The following is a 22,606-nucleotide window of genomic DNA, read 5'->3' as shown; positions in this document are numbered from 1 at the left end:
GGATTACTAGTCAAGTGACATTACCACTACGCCATCGTCTCCCCTCCCTGTTGCTGCTTTACAAAGTTACTCTGGATTAAGAGCGTAAGGACATAGCTACTGAATGAATAAAGACCAAGATGTGTTTAGCTGATCCTTATACCATCCTGATAGTCGATGATACAATGGTATCATGGGGCAGCATTTTGCTGCTGGTGAGCAGGGGGCGGGGCCCACTCACCAACGCGGGATGACGCAGAGCCCCTGACTTCATCCCGATCCATTTAAATTTTCAGGAAGGCGGGTCCGCCGACCTGTCAATGGCCAATTGAGGCCATTGACAGGATCAATTATACAATTAAAAGATCTGCCCATCCAACTTTAAGGTTAGCGGGCAGGCCAGGAGCCCTGGCAGGCGATAGAAAAAACATGAAACCTCATCCACCGGCGGGACGAGGTTTTATATAGGGTTTGAAAAAGTTTAATAAACTTGTTATGTAAATTATGAACACGTCCCATCTCATGTGACATGAGGGGGACATGGTAGGGATTTTTTTTTTCTCTATTTTTCATATATTTTTAAAAGTGTCAGCGATCTCCATGAGGCAGCACTTAGCCTCAGGGAGATTTGCGCTTTTTTGTGCACATGCGTGAAGGAGCGCACTCTCGCTTTTGGAGAATCCCCCTCCGCCTTCACAGGAAGCGCATAGCGCTTCCCACCGGATGTCACACTGGGTGGGCCTTAAATGGCCCGCCCACGTAAAATGGCGGCGGGGCCAGCGGGGATCAGAGATTGGGTCAGGCCCACCCGACAGGCAGAAAATTCTGCCCATGAAGTTGTTGATATAAAGGAGTTGTTGACTAACCATAGCAATCTATCTCTATCAATTAGTCGCCAACAATCCCAGACTTGAAGTGAGGAAAAATCACAGTGGTGAAGAGTTTTGGGAACCATAAACCCAAAATCAACTGCTCCTTCCCAAAGCTTGTAGAAACGATTTCTATTTTTTAAAATGTTCTGTATATTTATTTCTAATAACACACCTGTAGCTTATGTGTCATGTTTCAAATTATTCATATACTGCTTTCTAAAGCAAATTTTGAAATAGCTTTGCATGATCCATATTATGTACTTTCTTTAGAACAGAACTTAATCATTTTGCTTCTTAAACTTCTCTTTTCCAGTGAGAGCATAGCGAATGTACATAATTGCGCCACATATTCCAGTTCCACTGTCCCCTCAGTCATTCTGGCTGCTCTCTTCTAATTCCTCTCGATTACCGCGTTATTTTTTTGAACAACAATAATTGAAGGTCGCTGATGATGGTCTTTTATCAACCTTAAATAGGGTCCCCCCATGGGATAAACCAGGGTACTAATATGATACCTTGCTAAATAGAATAAATTTCCTGTGATTCAGCTTACCTGGGTTCATGAAGGGTACAAGGAGCTGAATGACATCGAATCAGAATATTACAGCATAGAAGGAGGCCATTCAGCCCACTGTGCCTGTGCCAGCTCTTTTTCAAAGAGCTATCCAATTAACCCCTTTCTCCTTTTTTTTTCTCCTTAAACCCCTTCACTTTTCTTCCCTTCACATATTTATCCAATTCTCTTTTGAAAATAATATTGAATCCGCTTCCACCACTTTCAGGTAGTGTATTCCAGATCATCATAACTCGCAGACTAAAAGATATTCCCCTTGTCTCATCAATGGATTTTTTGCTGAATACTTGAAATCTGTATCCTCTGGTTACCAAAGCTTTCAGCATTGGAAACAGTTTCTCCTAAATTACTATCAAAAACCTTCATAATTTTAAATGCCTCCATCAAATCTTTCCTTGGCCTTCTCTGCTGTAAGGGGAGCAACCTAATTTCCTAAACAAAAACAGAATTACCTGGAAAAACTCAGCAGGTCTGGCAGCATCGGCGGAGAAGAAAAGAGTTGACGTTTCGACTCCTCGTGACCGAAGGGTCACGAGGATTCGAAACGTCAACTCTTTTCTTCTCCGCCGATGCTGCCAGACTTGCTGAGTTTTTCCAGGTAATTCTGTTTTTGTTTTGGATTTCCAGCATCCGCAGTTTTTTTGTTTTTAACCTAAGTTCCCCTACTCTTTCTGCATAACTATAGTCTCTCATCCTTGGTAATATTCCAATAAAATGAACCATGTTCGGTAAAAGCATATTGTGTTATTTGATTAACCATATCTTTATCTACAGAGTACAAAGAACGTGTCAGAGTCCCCGGCCGTGCCTCCAGTGTCGGAAGACGATGATGAAGATGAAAGTGTCCCACCACCTGCAATTGCACCACGGCCAGAACACACCAAATCGGTCAGTACAATTCCTTGCAGATTAGAACATAACAAATGGGGGCAGGAGTAGACCATTCGATAACACCCTGGCTGAATGTTTACATCAATTCCACTTTTCCCTCCTATCCTCACATCCCTGATTCACTTAGAGCCTAAAATATATTGATCTGTCTTTAATATGCATCCACAGTCCTCTGGTGTAGAGAATTCCCAAAGATTAACAGCCTCCTCATCTCAATCCTATATTGCTGACCCCTTATTCTGGGACTGTGATCCCTCGTTCTTTACTCTTCAGCCAGGGAAACCGTCTTTCAGGCTGCTAAGCCCTCAAAGAACTTCATACGCTTCAATGAGATCACACCTCTCTTTTCAGTTCCAGAGAACATAGACCCATTTGACTCAATTTCTCCACTTGGGACAGCCCTCTCTTCCCAAGAATCATTCTAGTTGGGGTTAACTTAACCCATTTAAGTACAGGGAAACAATGAAGTTTGTAATCATTCATAGTCATCCATGTATATTGTGGAATGGATGGATAAAGAAGTGCTGGAGAACATACAAAATAAAAGGTTTACAAGGATAACACCAGATCTGCAAGGTTATAAATATAAGAAAAGACTCCCTTCGTAGAAAAGAGAAGAGTGATGGGTAACCTAATAGAGATCTTTAATGTTATGAGAGGTTTTGATGGGATACATATGTAAAGAATATGTGTCCACTTGACTTCAAAACTGGGGGTCATAAATATAGGTTGATAATGAATAAATCTAATTAGATATTCAGAAAAAAAACTTTTTTATCCACTGTGTGGGTCTCGACTTCCCAGAAATAATCCTTATGGCATCTTGGGAGATGGATATCTGCCATGTTTGTATGGCAGTTCCTTAGCTAGGTTGAGCAGCAGTAGTCTGCTGTAGCCCAGGCTTTCCAGGCTAAAGAACATGACATTGAGAAAACACCCACTGAAGATCTATGTTCTCTGGAAGCCGACTTCAGAAAATGGAGACTAAATACAGCCTTCCACCTGAACAACTCAAAGGCCAGGGAAGAACTTCATGTCCAGTTCTGTGGCCAACCACTCACCCACGACCCACTGCTAAAATATCTTGGCATCACTCTTGACCGTGCATTGACCTACCAGCAATACCTCCAGAACACCAGAGCCATTGTCAAAATGAGAGTGAATGTCATACAGAAATTGGAGGGTACCACCTGGGGCAGCAGAGCCAACGTATTACACACTACTTTACTCAACCTGGCCTGCTCAAGACCCTAACAGATCGTGATGTTAACCATTGAGGAGTTTCTCCTTTGTCTGTCTGTCCTGCCACTCCAGGAGTTTAAGATTCATTTGTCCCGCAAGTGTTTTGTTGAGACCCTCCCTTAAGATTTACTTTACCTGGCAACTGGAAAACACAATTACAAAACTTAAACCTCACAGCTGTCCAGGAAAGTAGAGTGCTTATTCCGCAGAATAGCTTCACTCACATAGGGAGGTAGATTTGGAAATGTGTGTGCACACAGGCAAAAATAATAAAAATTCCACAAGACTAACATGTGGAAATGGTATAAAATTCATGGAAAACGCTACCCTGGACATAAATGCATCAAGGCAGCATAATCCCAGTGCAGTCAGCACAAAGTGTTGGCAGAACTCATCAAGAATGTACATCACTATGTCAAATATGCTGTAGTACAGCATAATTGCTATGTTTGAGTTATGCTTGAAGAATAGCCTTCTTGTAGCACAGCCGCAAGTGATAAATTATAATCAGCAGTGATATTAAGTGATTGCCTCCTCACAAGTCTATCTTTTGATCTAGAATAATTAAAAAATTTTCTGCAATTAATCAAATTGGCTTGTACCAAAGTGATTACTTTGTGATTTTGTATGTATAAACAAAATGAGATTCAGTGAACTGGAGTAGCCGGTACGAATAAAACTTAAACTGTGCAATCCAATTTGATTATTATAGTGCACTACAAGAAGTGAGTTAGAAATAATATGCACTTTAGTTGCAAAAAATAATACATGTGTGCAATTTTCTTTTTATATAGTGCCACTTACAAGGCTAAGGTAATTTGTCTCATGAGTGAACTGAAGTAGAGCTTGAATCAAGTTTATAATTCCTGTGCCCATTTTCCCTTATTCCCCTGCAAAAAGCTTTTTGGTAACCAAAATAACTATGTTCTTGCTAGTCAGGGAATTGGTCAGCCACTCTGATCCCTACCAATGACTCTTGCTGGAATTTGTAGTTGATAGTAGCTAGATTCTGCTTGAATGCTTCCTCTTCCAGTTGAATAGCCCAATGGTAAATGGTGACCATGAAACTCTCATCAATTGTTATAAAAGCCCATCTGGTTCATGAATGTCCTTTAGGGAAGGAAATCTGCCATCTTTATCCAGTCTGGCCTACGCTTGACTCCAGACCCACAGTAATCTGGTTGGTTGTTAACTGCCTTCTGAAATGGCCTAGCAAGACACTTAGTTCAAGGGCGATTAGGGACGGGCAACAAATGCTGGCCTGGCCAGCAGCACCCACATCCCATGAAAGAATGTTGCACACATTTAAAACAATACTTGTGTGCCGTTGGATGTATAGTCACCTGTGGGATGGTTTGCACCAATCTGAGTCACCTCCTTCAGGAGAGGAGAAAATTGAACCAATTCTTTGTTGATTAAGTACTATATGAAAGTACTAACCATATGGTCACAAAGCCTACCATGAATACCTCAACTGATACATGGACAGCTTTATGTTTGTATTCTTAGCAGTTTCCTATATCCCTTAATCAACATCACTAAAACAAATTATATGGTCATTATCACATTACTGTTTGTGGAAGCTTGTGTGCAACTTTTCTTACATTACAATAGTGACTACACTTCAAAAAGTACTTAATTGGTTGTGGTCTGCTTTAGGATGTCCTGACGTTGTGCAAAGCGTTTATATAAATTTTCCTCTTCAATCTTGCCCTTTTATCCATAATCTTACACTTACGTCCTTTTTTTCCCCTTTCTACAGATGTACACACGGTCTGTGATAGATCCCATCCCTCTCCCACCCACCAAAGATGCTGCCACATCCCCCATCTCCTCACCCTCTGAGAATAACACCACCCCTTCAAATACCCTAACGAGGAACGCTGAGAAACAGAAGAAGAAGACCAAAATGACAGATGAAGAGATATTGGAAAAATTGAGTATGTAACCATTCCACTTAATCTTCCTTAATGATTGGGAGTGAATTAAGTTGGGCACAGGCCTTCTGCTGTAGAAACTGTGGATTCAAATCCAGTCCAAACTGATGAGATGAAAGTCTCCTTTCTGAGCATCAGCCAAGTGAATATGGGCCTATAGTTTAAAAAAATATATCCTTGACAGCAATTTAGTACTAAACTGGCAAACTTGCTCGGAGAAGCCACAAGATTGAGTGGTTTGGAAAATGGAAGTATCACAGTGGTGGAGTGGAGGATGTTTTTCTGTTATTGAGGTGAGGGCACAATGCTGGGGTGGACTGAAGGGAATTTTACCCTGCATCTATTGCATAAGAAAACCAGGGGCAGAATTTTGCCCTTGATGGGTGGACGGGCCCCACCAGCTCAATGGCGGGCAGGTAGCCGATCACCGCTACCGCCAAAACAGGCCCCGCCGCCATTTTGAGTGGGTGGGCCAATTAAGGAGCTATGTGCTTCCTGTATGGAGGGGGGGGAGGGATTCCCCAATTGTCAGTGTGCGCTCATTCGTGCATGCTCGCGAAAGAGCACACATCTCCCTGAGACTAAGTGCTGTCTCAGGGAGAGCACTGAAAGTTTTATAAACTTCAAAAATAGAAAAATAAAAAAATTATTAACATGTGCCCCTCATGTGACAATGTTACACGAGATGGGTCATGTTAATAAATATCACATAAACTTTATTAATGTTTTTTTAAAACACACATGAAACCTCATCCCGCCAGTGGATGAGGTTTCATGTATTATCAGAAGCCCGCTGGGACTCCTGGCCTGCCCACCAGCCCTAAGGTTGGACGGGCAGGGCCTTTAATTGGCTTAATTATCCTGTCAAAAACAGAATTACCTGGAAAAACTCAGCAGGTCTGGCAGCATCGGCGGAGAAGAAAAGAGTTGACGTTTCGAGTCCTCATGACCCTTCAACAGAACTCAGAGTTCTGTTGAAGGGTCATGAGGACTCGAAACGTCAACTCTTCTCCACCGATGCTGCCAGACCTGCTGAGTTTTTCCAGGTAATTCTGTTTTTGTTTTGGATTTCCAGCATCCGCAGTTTTTTGTTTTTAATTATCCTGTCAATGGCCTCAATTGGCCATTGACTGGTCGGTGGGCGGACAGCTGGTCGCACTGTTTGCCCACCTTCCTGAATATTTAAATGGGCTGGGATGACTTCGGGGGTTCCCCTCGACGTCATCCCCCGTCATTTTCGGGTTCGTGAGTGGGCCCTGCTCCCATCTCGCCCACGGAAAAATTCTGCCCCAGTTGTTTGGTGCTTCTCCACAGCAGTGTCAGGCTCAGATGAAATTGAGCAATTGACTGCTTTATGACGGTGTATCATTATGTTTATATTGGTGCATCACTACCATTATTTTCTCTCCACACTCTGTTCTGTTAGAGTTGATTTATTGCTAGGGTATTATTACATTGTCATCCCTGGCTCTTCATCCAAGAGACTATCCACATGCCTGACAAGATTTTTAACATTCATTTACGAGATGTGGGTATCGCTGGCTGGGCCAGCATTTATTGCCCATCTCTAATTGCCCCTGAGAAGGTGGTGGTGAGCTGCCTTCTTGAACTGCTGCAGTCCATGTGGTGTAGGTACACTCAGTGCTGTTAGGAAGGGAGTTTCAGGATTATGACCCAGTGACAGTGAAGGAACGGCGACATATTTCCAAGTCAGGATGGCAAGTAGCTTGGAGAGGAACTTCCAGGCGGTGGTGTTCCCATATACCTGCTGCCCTAGTCCTTCTAGATGGTAGCAGTCACGGGTTTGGACGGTGCTGTCCAAGGATCCTTGGTGAGTTTCCTTGGTGCATCTTGTAGATGGTACACACTGCTGCCACTGTGTGTCAGTGGTGGAGGGAGGGAATGGCATCCCTTCGACAAACAATCAAGCGGGGCTGCTTTGTCCTGGAATGTGTCAAGTGTCTTGAGTGTTGTTGGAGCTGCACTCATCCAGGCAAGTGGAGGGTGTTTCATCACGCTACTGATGGTGAGTACCTGCAGGCTTTTCTTAAATGTGTTCCAGGGATGTAAGTGACTGTGTTGAGATTTGCATTTATTTATCCAACCTTAGTTTCCCTGAGAGCCTGGGTTCAATTTTATTGGTGATTTTATTTTTTTTTAAAAACAGTTGAGCTATTTGCTGGATCACTTCAGTGAACATTTGAGTTAAGCACATAGTGTGGCCTGGAGTTTAGGTTGAGTGGTGGCAGATCACCTTCTCTCAAGGGGTTTACTGAAGCGTTTGGTGTTTTTACAACAATTCAGAAGCATTCATGGTTTTTTTTTTCAACTGCCAATTCACAACTTACCTTATTTATTGATTGTTTTCACTGTTTGCCCTGGTGAGAATTAAATTCATTCTCTAGCAAATGGGTATTGCTGGAGAGGCCGGCATTTAACTGCCAAGCATTGTTTGAAAATTGCATTTGTGTGTACTGGAAACTGCACATATTAATGCACAGGGCCCTGTTCTTTGAAAACAGAAAGAACGTGTGCAAACGTTGCGTCTGTTTCAGCTAAACAAAATAAGTGACAGCCATTTTTTTGACTCATTCCTCAAGTCAATGCCTTGACCAATCTGAATCAAGCTGCCTGGTTTAAATTTCAAACAATGCTAGGCAGTTAACTGTCAGTCACTATCAATAGGTGCATTCTCCATGGCAATGCCTATACCAATCAGAGTCCACTTGGCAACCAATCAGCATGCTCTTCTCATACAGTAAAAATTGTTGTTTTCCCCTTATATTGGTATTCTTGCGAAGTATCCTGAAGAGTGCAAGATGAAAAGCTTCAACATTTTTCTTTTTTTTTAGCAGTAACTGAATTCGTAATCCAAAGCCTAGACTGTCCAGAGACATGTGTTGAAATCCCATCACAGCATCTGGGGAATTTATATTTAATCAAATTATTCAATAAAACCTAGAATAAGAAGCTAATATCTATAATGGGTGGTCTTGAAACTACCAGATTGTCATAGAAACCATCTGGTTCACCAATTCCTGTTGGGGAAGGAAATCTGCCATCCTTATCCAGTCTGGTCTAATGTGTGTTTCCAGAACTACAGTGCTGTAATTGACTCTTGAATACTGAGTGACTTGCTAGGGTAGTTCTTCTTGAGGGCAGTTAAGATTGGGTAATAAATATTGGCCTGACTGGTGATGCCTATATCCTGTTTAATTAATGAATAAGAAAAAAATGTAGTCAAATATACAGCCTTTCTCTATTCATCTCTGTGTATCCCACCTCTTCTGAAGACAAAATTCATGGTGTTTTTTGTTTAACCACTCTCTCCAATCCATGCCAAGAGGTTGGGCAGTTGACATGCTTAGATCTACAAAGGTATCTTTAAAAAATTATCTCCCTTTTTTAAAAGTTGATCTTGCTAATAAAAAAACAAATTCATTAAACTTTAACATCCTTTCCCAATCTCACAGGAAGTATAGTAACAGTGGGCGATCCAAAAAAGAAGTACTCGACATTTGAGAAAATTGGACAGGGGTTAGTATAACATTGTGTATTTGATGTTGTGTAATCTATAATTCATTGCATTTATGCCTGTCTGCCTGTAGATTACAGCAGAGGAGCCTGTTTGCCCTTAGTTCATTGGCATCACAAGCCTGTTGGCTGGCATGTTGTACTACTTAGATCACTCTGGTGAAGATTGGCGAATTCAGTGAGCCCACACAGTGAACCTTTTATACGTATAACAGTGAGCCATGGTTTCTAAGGTGTGCCAGTGCAGGTATTGATTGGTCACCCAAACATGTGAAGGATTCAAAGAATGCCTGCGTCTGTTGGTGTCTCCAGTTTCCAAGACTTCTAAATTTATTTTTAATTTACCTCTTGACCAAGCTTTTGGTCATCTGACTTAATATGTCCTTTTTTCAAATTTGTTCGTTCATGGGATGTGGGTGTTACTGGCAGGGCCAGCATTTATTGCCCTTTCCTAGTCGCCCTTGAGAAGATGGTGGTGAGCTGTCTTCTTGAGCTGCCGCAGTGGTGTAGGTACACCCATAATGCTGTTAGGAAGGAAGTTCCAGGATTTTGACACAGCAGGAACAGTGAAGGAACAGTGATATAGTTCCAAGTCAGGATGGTGTATGACTTGGAGGGGAACTTGCTGCTGGTGTTGGTACTCCCGTGCACCTGCTGACTTGTCCTTCCAGGTGGTAGAGATCGCAGATTTGAAAGGTGCTGTCTAAGGAGCCTTGGTGAATTGCTGCAGTGCATCCTGTAGATGGTACACACTGCTGCCACTGTGCATCAGTGGTGGAGGGGGGTGAATGTTGAAGGTGGTGGGTGGGGTGCTAATGAAGTGGGCTGCTTTGTCTTGGGTGGTGTCAAGCTCCTTGTGTTGTTGGAGCTGCACCCATCCAGGCAAGTGGAGAGTATTCCATCACACTCCTGACTTGTGCCTTGGAGATGGTGGACAGGCTTTGGGGAGTCAGGAGATGAGCTCCTCTCCACAGAATTCTCAGTCTCTGGCCTTGTAGCCACAGTATTTATATGGCTGGTCCAGTTCAGTTTCTGGTCAATGGTAACCCCTCAGATGTTGATAGTGGGGGAATTCAGCAAAGGTAATGTCATTGAATGTGATGGGGAGATGGTTAGATTATTTCTGGTTGGAGATAGTCATTACGTGGCACTTGTGTGGCACAGATGTTACTTATGTGGCTCGGTGTCATATCGCGTTTATGATGCTGCTGTGAAGCGCCTTGGGTGTTTTATTAAGTTAAAGGCAACATACAGTAGAAGTTGTTAATTAAAACAAGCTGTGTGCTACAGTGGTGCATGGTCCTTTAACTTTAAGTATGTTAAACATACGCTAATCGTTATTTGCTCTTCACCAACAGAGCATCAGGCACAGTATACACAGCAATTGATGTCGCCACGGGGCAAGAGGTGAGTTTGGCAAGATAAATTGCTGTGGCAGAACAACCACGAAGAAACTTTGCTGAACTACTTCCAGGAATGCGGTCTAACTTTTCTTGAATTATTGTTATTTTCAGGTTGCAATCAAGCAGATGAATTTACAGCAACAACCCAAAAAAGAATTGATTATTAATGAAATTCTGGTCATGAGGGAAAATAAAAATCCCAATATCGTTAATTATTTAGACAGGTGAGTAAATGCTATGTGCTGGCATATGAATTGCACATGTGTGCACAAGCCTGGACCAATGTATTGGCTTTTGTACAATTTGTAGTACCTTGTGATGGTTGCAACAGGTGAATTTATGCATCATCCCTTAATTTCACATGTTGCGCAGCATGCTTTGATGCCACAGGTACTGCAATCTTGCACAGGAGTCCCCAAAGGCAGTGAAAAGTATGTGTGTATGAGGTATACTCTAGTTGTAAGCAGCTGATCGTAGAATTTGTCCCATGATGGTACCTAATCAGACAATTTTAGAAGCATCTGTGTGACTGAGCCATTTGTGTAATACCACAATGCCAGATTCCATGTACAGTATTGAGTACGTATTTATCCCCTGTGGGATGCGTGTTCTATCCTGTCTATAGGTTGTAATTGGAAAAACAGCCTTGAATCAAAATAATGTGTAGTCACCTGCTAGCAAAGGAGAATAAAATGGTTCAGTGTAGTAAAGGTTCCATATGTTGTACAGAAAAATGTGCAGCAGACCACATTATAATGTAAATGAAAAACTGATGGGCCATCAGACATGTTTCAGCTTATTCTCTCTGACAGCATCTCAGTTCCTCTGCTTGTTAGTAGTCAAGTTAAAAATGATGACCTTGTCGAGTACGTGTGCACACACACATGTATACCACTGACAGTAAAAGTATGCTGAAGGGTTGTGTTTTAAATCACCATTATATGTTGGACTGTGTGTCACTTTGTACCAAAATAAATACTGAAACCCAAAATAAATGTGCAAGTCAAAGAAGCTCCATTTGCCTGTAACTACTCATTAAAGAAAAGCCATGAAGGAGAGCCCATCCCATAACTACCCCTTAATCAAAGAAAGATTATGGGAGGTGACTATCCCATGATCACCCCTTAATCAGGGAAAACTGCAGGAGGAATACCCATCCCATAACCACCCTTAATCCAAAAGATCATGGTGTGCCCATCTCTCTTTCATGGACAGGAGTCCAACAGTATGCACTTTGTGGATAGCGTTGCATTTCCACTGAGAACATCTTTTCTCAACAGCATCGGTGCCTGTTTGGTTGCTGGGTAGACCAGTGTCCTTTTGCTCTGGCCATGTGTGCAGCCAGTATCAAATTTGAACTAAATATCAACCCTTCTAAATAAAAGTCCTTTATACCACATGTGATGAGATGTCTGAATGGAAGGGTGCAGTAATATAGTGGTTGCGTTTCTCAACTAGTAATCCAGAAAATGCAAGTTCAGATTCCGTCATAGCTTTAGAATTGGAATTAAGTTTTTAACCAAATCTGAAAATAAACAGCAGTAAGGATGGTCCATGAAGCTGTCGGATTGTTAAAAAAACCCATCTGATTCCCAAATGTGAAGGGAAGGAAGCTTGCCCTCCTTGCCCGGTCTCGCCTATATTTTATTTGAGTCTCACGCCAGTATACTTGCACACTCTGTCAAGTGCCTAGCAAGCCACTCAGTTGTTGAAAATGGGCAATAAATTCCTTTTCGCATGCTCACATTTTGAGAAATAATTAAAATACAGTTTTGCACGTTTCATGGAAGTGACAGCAGGGTGAGAAGAGGAGAACATTATTCAACCCCCTCAGCAATTGAAATATTGATATACCTTAATATTCTAATAATTAACAGAATGGGTCTGAATGTCAGTATGGAAATGCCCAGTCCTACAGACAGAGGAAGGAGTCCAGCATGGCTTCATTCCCGATCTGTGTTATATGCAGTGAGGAAGTGCCAAGTAGAGGCAGTGTCATTTCCTTGTGAGAGTTCAAAGAGGGGGTGAAATGGGAGGGAGTGTGGCCAGCTGGCCAGCTGCATGAATTCATTGGCAGTAACTTATAAACAGATGTGTGTCTCTTGGCTGCAGGCATTAAGTGACGAAAGTAGGTTTGCAGAGAAAAAAGTGAAAATTAGTTAGCAACCCATTACAATAAAAAAGTGTCAGAAGGCAATCTCTAATAGCAACAGGCTTCTGACGGTCATAGTCAGTTGCTGACAGGAAAACAGTGGAAGCACTATGCAAGTCCAATATCACCTGTGCAGAGGGAAACAGAGTTGATATTTAAGCCCTGTGACTTTTCACCAGAACTGGAGTATGCAGAGCGAAGGAAAAAGCAGGGCAGATAAAGAACTGAAAGGAGAGGTCTGTGATTAGATGGTAGACAGTGGTGATTAAATGGCAAATGTGACAGTGCAAGAAGGAGGTCTTGTGGTGCAGTGAATAGCATCCCTACCTCTGGGCCAAGGGCTCCAGGCTCAAGTCCCACTTCAGGACTTGATGGCCACGCAAGGTGTGTGCATAACATGGCCAAACAGGTTGATTATCAGCCTGTAAATTTTTACAATATGCCTGATGGCTTTGCAGAAGACAATGGCAAACCACTGCAGGACCTTGCCACTCATAATCATGGACTAAATAAAAGGAGGTGATAATGGAACCAGTGTTGCTATACTTGCTTAAAAGCTGGTCATCTCTAACATCCTCCAGTTCTGATAAAACGTCGTCAGCTTGAAATGTTAACTATTGTTTCTCAGATGCTGCCTGACCTGCTGAATTATTCCAGCATTTTGTGCTTTTCTTTACTGCTTTATCAATAAAATGGCTGTGTATTCATGCAGATTTTAGACCATTCACTTAGTTTTTCTTCCTGCTAGTTACCTCGTAGGGGATGAATTATGGGTGGTTATGGAGTACCTGGCAGGAGGTTCACTGACTGATGTCGTCACGGAAACTTGTATGGATGAAGGACAGATAGCAGCTGTCTGTAGAGAGGTGAGTTTTGCAAGCTGACATGGAAGAACTTGCATTTATGTAGCACCTCAAGGTGCTTCATAACCACTGATGTACTTTTAAAATGTGGTCACTGTTGTAATCTTCTGGAAATAGGAGGGGGAAAAAAAGAGACTGCAAATATAAGACAATGTTAATCACAGAATCTTGTAGCACAGAAGGAGGCTACTCGGTCCTTTATGCCCTGCCCCAGTGCTACTGAGGTTCACACACACCCAGTCGTAAACCTTTGCTGTTTCCAAATGCTTGGGGCTGAAAATATCCTGGAAGGATAAGGGTTAACTTTTTTAAAAATGGCACTTTTCCCTTCCGGAGCAGCCCTGCAGGGATCGATGCTGGAGAACCCAACAGTCTGATCAACTGGAGCAAAAGCCCTTCTTTCCCTCGGCTAATCTCCATACCTGTAATAGAGCAGCTTTCACTATAGGCGCAGGCTCTGCTCCGTCCTGCCTGTTCCACTCCCCTATCCTGGGGAAGGGGAGAAGGTCTATTAAAAATGGACCCAAAACTTGGAGCAAAACAGCAAGAATACTTATTTTAAAAGGTGGAAAAATTAAAATCATGGAAGTTTTTTTTTAACAAGATGTACAGCCAGGAGAAAGTTATGGTGAGATTTAATAGAGGCATTCATTAATATGAGGACTTTTTTTTTCTCAAATAAAGCAAAAAGGGAAGAAGTGTTTTCACTGTCAGGAGGGTTGGTAATGAGTAGACACAAATTTAAGGTAATTGGGGAAAAAAATGAGGTGGTGGGAGAATTTTTTTTTCATGCAGTAAAGTTATGCTGATCCTGAATGCACTGCCGGAAGGGGCAGTGAAAACACATTCAACAGTAACTTTCAAAAGGAAATTGGATAAATGCGGAAATGAGAAAAATTTGTGAGGCCATTTGGAAAGAGCAGCGCGATCGCAACTAACTACTTAGCTCTTACAAAGAGCCACTACCGACATGATGGGCTGATTAGCCTCCTCCTGTGCTCTGATTCTAAACTGAATGACAGCCAAAATTATTAATACAATTCACTTTTTATCAACTTCAACATCAGCCTAGGGTTTTTTTTAAATTTTAACCTTTTTTAAAAATAAAATTGGAGAACTTCTGCTTATTGTCACTGCCACTATGAAGGTTAGATGTTTAAAAAAAAATATTGGGAGATTATGCACAACAGAACAATTGAGATTTTGCTTTTAGTAAACAGTGGCTTGCTGAGTGACCTGAGACTGCCTTTCATTGACAACTTAAGTTTTAAGAGGCAGCTATCAGTGTGGTGAGCTTTGTCAGGGCCCTTGTTATGTACCCGACAAGGAGTTTCAGAGACTGGAATTTACTCTAGCATAAAGAATAGAGTCCTGGCAGTAAGACCTAAAGATGATGCAGATCTCTTTATATATAAAAAAAACCTGAATTGTATCCCCTTTCCTTTTTCTTGCCATAAATTGGACACAGTGTTGTCTTCATCTTACTCGCTACCGCAGGTCATGGATACGATTCACATTAATTGTCTGACTTGATTTTTGGAAAGAATACAATGTGAATGTTTTGGTGATTTCTTTCAAAATTCAGGAGAATTGTTTTTTCACAGCCCCTGCTATAACAGAACAGCTGCTATACCTCTACTCACATCCTAGTGTCTTCCGTTATGTATTGCTCTGTTTGTATTTGTAGGATTTCCTAGACAATCTTTTTTTAAAAAAAACTATTTATGTATTTCAAAGGGGGCACTAAACAGATCAGCTATGATGGTACAAGGACGAGGGGGCACAATTTGGGCAAGAGATAAGAGGGAGAACGTGAGGAAGATTTTTTTTTGTACAGCAAGTGAAATTTGTAAATGTTAATGTTCCAAGGGACTTGGATGTACTTGTATAAGGAATACAGAAAGTTCCCATGCAGGTACAGCGAGCAACGAGGAAGACAAATGACATGTTGACCTCTATTGGAGTGCAAAAATAAGGAAGTCTTGCTACAACTGTGGAAGGCTTTGGTGAGACCACATCTGGAGTACTGTGTGCAGTTTTGGTCTCCATATTTAAAAAAGGATATACTTGCATTGGAAGCAGTGAACTAGATAGGCCCCTGGGATGAAAGGGTTGTCCTATGATGAGAGGCTGAGTAAGTTGTGTGTATACTCTCTGGGTTTAGAAGAATGAGACATGATCTCATTGAAACACACAAGATAATAAAGGGGCTCGACAGGGTAGACACTGAGAGATTGATTCCCCTGGCTGGGGAATCTAGAAAACAGGGGCCACAGTCTCAAGAGAAGGGGCTGATCATTTAGGACTGAGATGAGGAAAAATTTCTTCATGCAAGAGCTTGTGAATCCTTGCAATTCCCTACCCTAGAGGGTTTTGGTTGTACCGTCGTTGAATATATTTGAGACTGAGATAGACAGATTTTTGGTGTCTCAGGGTCTCAGGGCAGGAAAGTAGAGTTTAGGCCAAAGATCAGCTATGATCATGTTGAATTACAGACCAGGCCCAAGGGTCTGTTTTGTCTACGCCTCCTCTTTCTCATTTTTTAAAAAGTGGTAATAGCCTGGAACCTGCTCCCTATGCAGGTGTTGGGAGTGGAGATGATCAGTGATTTTCAAAGGAAATTGGATGGGCATTTGAGAGAAATAAACTTGCAGGGCTATGGGGATAGAGCAGGGGGTTGGGACTGACTGGATTGCTCTATAGAAAGCTGGCTTGGACTTGGATGGGCCAAATGGCCTCCTATGCTGTAATGACTCTTTGAACTGATTGAATGGGGAACAGGTTCAAGGGGCTGAATGGCTTACTTCTGCTCCTATGTTCCAAAACAAAAAGGTTTGAGAGAGATGGAAATGGGGTTGGAGTAGATTCTCACTGGGCCAAATAGCCTGCTCTTGTACCAATTCTACAAAGATTAATTTCCCCCCTGCCCTCTGCCCTCCCACCACCACCACCCCCACAACAAATTATAAATTTCTTACAATGTATATCTGATTTTGAAACATATTTTTTGCAACTTTTCTATTAATGTCCTGATGATTTTGGTGAGCACATGACTTCACAAATTCAGCACTCTCAGCATAATACTGAGAAACTGTTAGGGTTCATCAATTTCAATTTGTGAAAGTTGGCAAATAAGCTGCCTTCTGTCATCATGCTGTAAAACTGAGAAAATGTTTTTTTTTATAAAAAGCACTGAACTAACTGGACAGCTCTGTCAACAAGTAATTCATTGAGACCGAACTGTCTGTAAATAGAAGCCTTATATTATGTGTGAGAACATTCAGCCTGACCTCGGCACAGATGCTGGGTATGCTGCCATATAAAAGAGGGAGCTACTTGAGTTGAAAAGAAATGAAGCTGATTGAAGGATGGTCAACAGAGGAACTGAATAACTTATACTATCTCTCTATTAGTCAGGATTATCCAGAAAGCTGCTTTAAAAATGTGAAATTATTGATGTAGTCCTATCAGATTTTGACGGTCTCACAGCTTGAATGTAATATTTTTGGGAAAGGGGAGGCCATCGCTGCTGCTTCCTTTCCCGCTCGCCCCCTCCACCCCTCACCCCCACCCCTCCAACACCACCCCCCGCGCCCCAACCACTGCACTGCAATCTTTGCCCCTCACTGCTCCATCAACCCTTTTCCTTATCTGGAAACTGAGTTACTCTGAAATGTGTTTTGTTTATCTACAATTAGAGAAGCTGATGGAATTAGTCACTCGGGGACGAATTAAGGAAGCAGATTTAACTACATCTATAATATCTTAGTTTGTATTGCAAAATTCAAGAATGCTACTTCTCACCTTGCTCCTTTTGGCCTATGGGGCACATAGAGTCCGCCAGCAATGCTTTGGACCAACTCTGCATACGGAGAATTTGAGAGTTCAGAATTTACTCTGGAATCTTCCCCTTGATATCATGTGGGTGGATCCATGCCAGCTGATACCTTATGGGCTGAGGGCTGTGCTGGTAGTGCAATGGGTTGAAGGGCTGGGCGTGCCTGCATCAGGGGCAGAAATGGGGTTCCAGGTATCCGGTGGCACAGGGTAAGATCTTTAAATGCTTAGCCTCAGGAAACAGAGAGTGAGACCAACTCTGAAGTCAGGGCTATAATAAAATTGGGGGAAGAAGAGGTATTTATATAACACTTTTAACAACCTCCAGGTATTCCAAAGTGCTTCACAACCAGTGAAGTACTTTTTGAATGTAGCTGCTGTTATAATGTAGGATATAAGGCAGCCAGAATGCACACAGCAAGCTCCCACAATCAGCAGTAAGAAAATAACTCGAAAATCGGTTTTTAGTGACGTCGGCTGAGGAATAAATATTGGCCAGGCCACCAAGGAGAAGTCTCCTTTTCTTCTTCAAAATAGTGCAATGTGGGATCCTTTGTGTCTGTCTGAGAGGGTAGATGAACCTCTATTTAACCCCCCCCACCCCAATCGAAAAGACAGCACCTCCAATAATGCAGCATTCCCTCAGTACTGCACTGGGGTATCAGCCCAAGCTTTGTGCTCAAGTTCTTGAAGTTGGACTTGAACCCTCACAACCCTCTGACCCAGAGACGAGAATGTTAGCAACTGAGCTATGGCTAACACCATGGGCATGGACCTTTAACTGTGTGGCACAACAATGTTTAACTCCCTTGCTTACCCACTCCCTGATGCAGAGGTACCCATCTCCTACATAGTGCATGCCTAACAGCGTGGGTCTTGTTGGGATTTTTGCTGTGCTTGTTCTTTTCAGTGTTTTCTCTCCTTGTTTTTTTCTAGTGTTTACAAGCACTGGAGTTCCTACATTCAAACCAGGTCATTCACAGGGACATAAAGAGTGACAATATTCTGCTGGGAATGGATGGCTCAGTCAAGCTAAGTATGTACTTAAACTCGCAAAACTAAACCCAGGCCACTCATCTGCAGTGGTATTTTGGCTCCATTGTAATATTTTAAATGTCTCATTGTGAACAGAGGCCCAGAGATCAGTTTGTGGTTTCAAGGCAGAATTTATTCAATGCTTGGGTCTGTTAATATTCTTAAAGGATGCCAGGATAGATGCTGAGAGTCTGTTTCACCCCTGGCTGGCGAGTCTAGAACTAGGGGGGTCATAGTCTCAGGATAAGGCATCGGTCATTTAGGACTGAGATGAGGAGAAATCTTTGCAGTTCTCTACCCTGAGAAGGCTATGGTTCTTAGTTGTTAAGTACATTCAAGGCAGAGATTGATAGATTTTTGGGCATCCAGGCAATCAAGGGATACTAGAACAGGGCAGGAAAGTGAAGTAGAAGTGTAGAATATCAGCCATGGTCTTATTGAATGGCAGAGCAGTCTTGAGGGGTCACATGGCTGGCTTCTGTTCCTATTTTTTTATGTCCTTATGTGTTACACACAGGCTACAGTGGGTTGCCTTAGGGAGGAGGGATAATGTTTTCACCAGGAATGTGGTATAAGAAGTTTGGCATTTGCCTCCACATTCTGTGGTGTGTCTTGTCTTCCCAGATTGGCAGCCTGACACCGCCCAAGATCGCACTTTGCAGAGTCCATGCCTCCCTCTGTGTTGCATGTGGCTGCCCTACTGAATGACAATGGTACAGAAGTTAGATCCTACTAATTCTCAGTAAGGTGAACTACATGGTGAGTGAGTCTTCAGAATTCTCCCTTCTCCCAGAGAAACATTAATTTCCTGCATTTTAGCACAGTGGTTATCTTACTGGACTAGTAATCCAGTGGTCCAGGCTGCTAATCTAGAGAATGCAATTTCGAGTCCATCCAAAGTAATTTAAGAATTTGATTTTGTTTGTAAAACGCTGCCATCAGTAGAAGTGACCATGAAGCTATCGAATTGTAAATAAAAATCCAACTGGTTTACTAATACCCTTTTGTGGAAGAAAACCTACCATCCCTGCATGATCCCACACCAAGTTGGGTAACTCTGCTTTCTTAGTGACCTAGGAATCCACTCAAACACATTAAAACTGCTACCAGTATTGTGGAGGTATCTTCATCACATGAACTGCAGAGGTTCAAGGAGGTCCACCACTGCCCAAGGGAAGCTAGGGATGCCAGAAATGCACACATGAGTTAAGAATATCTTCTAAATTACAAGTATCCATAAACACTCTTGTTTGTGAAGACTTTGTGGTCCGGTTCAGTAAGTTTTTCTGCAGACTTTTAGCTTGCCCCCTCCATTTCCAAGGATGGGCAGTGAACTTGCAGACTTCTCTGTTGCTCAATGCTTCAGAATGGATTCAGCTTCAATGATCCAGTGTTGTACACAGCAGCCATGTGGAAGGCCTGTGCGCTATCAGGTGAATTTAGAACCAGTACCAGTCAGCGCTCAGAAGCATGCACTAAACAAATTTGTTTTTACACACTCTGCTGTCTGCATTTGTGACACCAGATGGCGCTTTTACCATTCCAGTTATAAAACGTTCGGTGCACATACACATTATCCCAGATCTTCTGGTCAGCAGTGGAGGAGGTCCACCCACCTCTAACTTTGCTTTAAACTGCCCACTTACCATGTTATGCAGGAGCCTTTGCCCCTTCCAATCTTGGCTCCAGCAGGGACCCAGCGATGAGGAGAATCGGGAAGCCAAGTAGTGAGTGTAATTCCAGCGAAGCTATGCCCCCTTTTGTCCCCACGCCCCTTAAGGTCTGTCTTCAGTTCATTGGCTAACACTGTTTTAAAATAGACCTGTCACCCCCAACACTGCACAACCTCCACCTGACAATGTTAACCCTTTCCCCTCACCCACTGATGGTGCTCAGCCCCCTCATCCCCACCCAACAATGTTCCCCTCCGCCCAACGTTGTTCAACCCCTCCCCCTGGATTCTCCCCTGGCCCCCTGACATTGCTCACCCCCTGACAAAGCTCCCCCTATCCCCTCAACCCGGACCAGACTCCCCGCCAATTCCCCGACAATGCTCATCCCCTGACTGTGCTCAGCCCCCTCATCATCCCGGCAATGCTAACCACCCTCTCCCTCCCCACTCTGAACCATGCTCAGTCCCCCTTCCTGACAATGCTGACTCTCCCGACATTGGTCGAACAGGAGCCAGACATGCAACAACATGAGCATTGTCGTGTGGGTTGTGGTGGGGTCACGAGCACTTGCCGTATGTATGTTTGTGTGGGTGGGGGTGGTGAGGCAGTGGTGGGCAGCACTGTCGGGAGAGTGGAGTGAATGGGTGAACACTGTTGGGTCGGGTAGGGGGTGGAGCAATGCCAGAGGGTGGGGTAAATATTGGCAAGCAAGTGCGATGAGCACTGCTGAGAGGCAGGGGTGGTGGGCTGAGCGCTGTCGCTGTGGAGAGTGAGGATGCTGAGTGTTGTTGGGGAGGCGGGTGAGAATCGAGACTTTCTCAGGTTCCCGAGGTGCAACAGTGGCTTAAGTTGAGTCATTTGCCCCTCCGTTTATTGGAAGATTCAGGCCTGCTCCAGCCTTGGATTGTATCCAGATTATGTTGAGAGATTGACAGTGTTACATAATCAAACCCAGGAGTGGATGAAAGGATCCACTCTACACATTCAATCTCGGTTGTAAAGCACTCTCAGACATTGTGAATTGTAAATGCACGTTTCTTCTTGGAACTGCTACCCTGTCCCCCTCCCCTCTGACATTCACATGCAATCTCCAGCAGTGGATAGCAGGTAGCAGGAGGGAAAACTGTGGATTTTTACTTTTGCCCTCCTGTCATCCCAGGCATACTGGGGGGAATTATTATGCTAAATTACTGCCCCAGCCAGATCCTCAACTGGGAAGCAAATATTGCATTTAAAAGCCTGTAAGCCTGAAGGTTATTCTAAGGCAGTCTTCACTGATTGGGGCTTTTTAGTTCCGGTTGGGAAATGTTTGTGGATATCCAATGCTACTTGATTTACAGAATATTCCTTATATAAAAACATAAGAAATAGGAACAGGAGTAGACCATTCAGCCCCTCGAGCCTGCTCGCCATTCAATAAGATCATGGCTGATCTTCTTGTGTTTTGATTTCCACATTCCCATCTAACCCCGATAACCTTTGATTCCCTTGTCTAACAAGAATCTGTCTACCTCTGCCTTAAAAATATTCAATGACCCCGCCTCCACCACCTTCTGAGGCAGAGAGTTCCAAAGTTGCACAACCCTTGACAGGTGATTGGGTAACTATACAGGAATACACCGTATTTACAGCACAGAAACTGGCCATTCAGCCCAGCGGGTCCATGCTGGCTTTTATGCTCCCCACCAGCCTCCTCCCACCCTTCTCCATCTAGCCCCATCAATGTATTCTTCAATGCACTGAACGTATGCTGACACCAAATAAGATGTACAAAAAAGTGTCAATTAAATGCAAAACCTCTAATTCTCATTATGGCCACCTGATCAGGTAAACTAAGCACATTAGTGCTGTGGAATATTAACGTACTAGCTTTTTGAATTGCATTATTAGCCCATTTTAAAATACTTAATATATTTAAAAATACAGGGTGAATATTGACATAACTATGCCAGCCAGTAAGTTAGAGGCAAGATGAGACTTCTGGCAGAGTCTATTTAGCAGCAAACAGGGTCTATATAAACAGTGCACGACAGCAGTCTACAGAGTCTATTTAAGCAGCCGCTACAAAATACAGCAAATGGACTTGTGACAGAAACTTTGCTGAGTGAATCCCAATATAATAGTGAGTGGAGGATGGTGACGTGCCTCAAATTGTATGCATAAAATCAGTTCCAGTAATTTACTACAATGCGGCCTACAAGTATGATTGACATGGGAATTAACCAATTATCTGCATTCTGGCTGGGATTAGGAGTGTTAATAATATTCAGCTTTAAAAATAAGACATGATGTATAAATGTAACAAATGATCTATTGAGTGTCTGAGACGGGCCATAAATTTCCACCTATTTTGGGAGGAAGTGCCTCTCGCTTTATTTTCTTTTATTTTTAGTGCTTGTTTCAGCATGTATATAAATCATTGGCAGCAAGTGAAGGGCCTGCCTTAGTATTTCATATCATAGCTCAGAATTAGAGGAAACGGACAGACAGATGAGAAGCATGACCCATACTTTTAACTAACTCATCACTGTTTTAACATGGATACATTTTCTGAGGCACATTTTATTTTAGTAAGATAGATGCACTGTCAGAGGTTGCCCATACAGGACACCAA

General features: G+C 42.8%; 1 protein-coding gene across 6 annotated transcripts in view; it reads left to right on the top strand.

Moving 5' to 3' along the window:
• pak1 (p21 protein (Cdc42/Rac)-activated kinase 1) overlaps window positions 1-22,606 on the top strand; it is a 195,676-nt gene that overhangs the window by 161,132 nt on the left and 11,938 nt on the right. For all 6 annotated transcript variants that reach the window (XM_041199706.1, XM_041199709.1, XM_041199710.1 and 3 more), the window contains 7 exons: window positions 2,200-2,313; window positions 5,321-5,498; window positions 8,969-9,032; window positions 10,388-10,436; window positions 10,544-10,656; window positions 13,333-13,450; window positions 18,221-18,320. In XM_041199706.1, coding sequence (XP_041055640.1) covers window positions 2,200-2,313; window positions 5,321-5,498; window positions 8,969-9,032; window positions 10,388-10,436; window positions 10,544-10,656; window positions 13,333-13,450; window positions 18,221-18,320 — 736 coding nt within the window. The remainder of the gene's footprint in view (window positions 1-2,199; window positions 2,314-5,320; window positions 5,499-8,968; window positions 9,033-10,387; window positions 10,437-10,543; window positions 10,657-13,332; window positions 13,451-18,220; window positions 18,321-22,606) is intronic.

This window comes from Carcharodon carcharias, chromosome 11, assembly GCF_017639515.1.
Source record: "Carcharodon carcharias isolate sCarCar2 chromosome 11, sCarCar2.pri, whole genome shotgun sequence".
NCBI lineage: Eukaryota > Metazoa > Chordata > Chondrichthyes > Lamniformes > Lamnidae > Carcharodon > Carcharodon carcharias.
The sequence above is the reverse complement of the archived record's forward strand: the minus strand, read 5'-3'. Positions and strand labels throughout refer to the sequence as shown.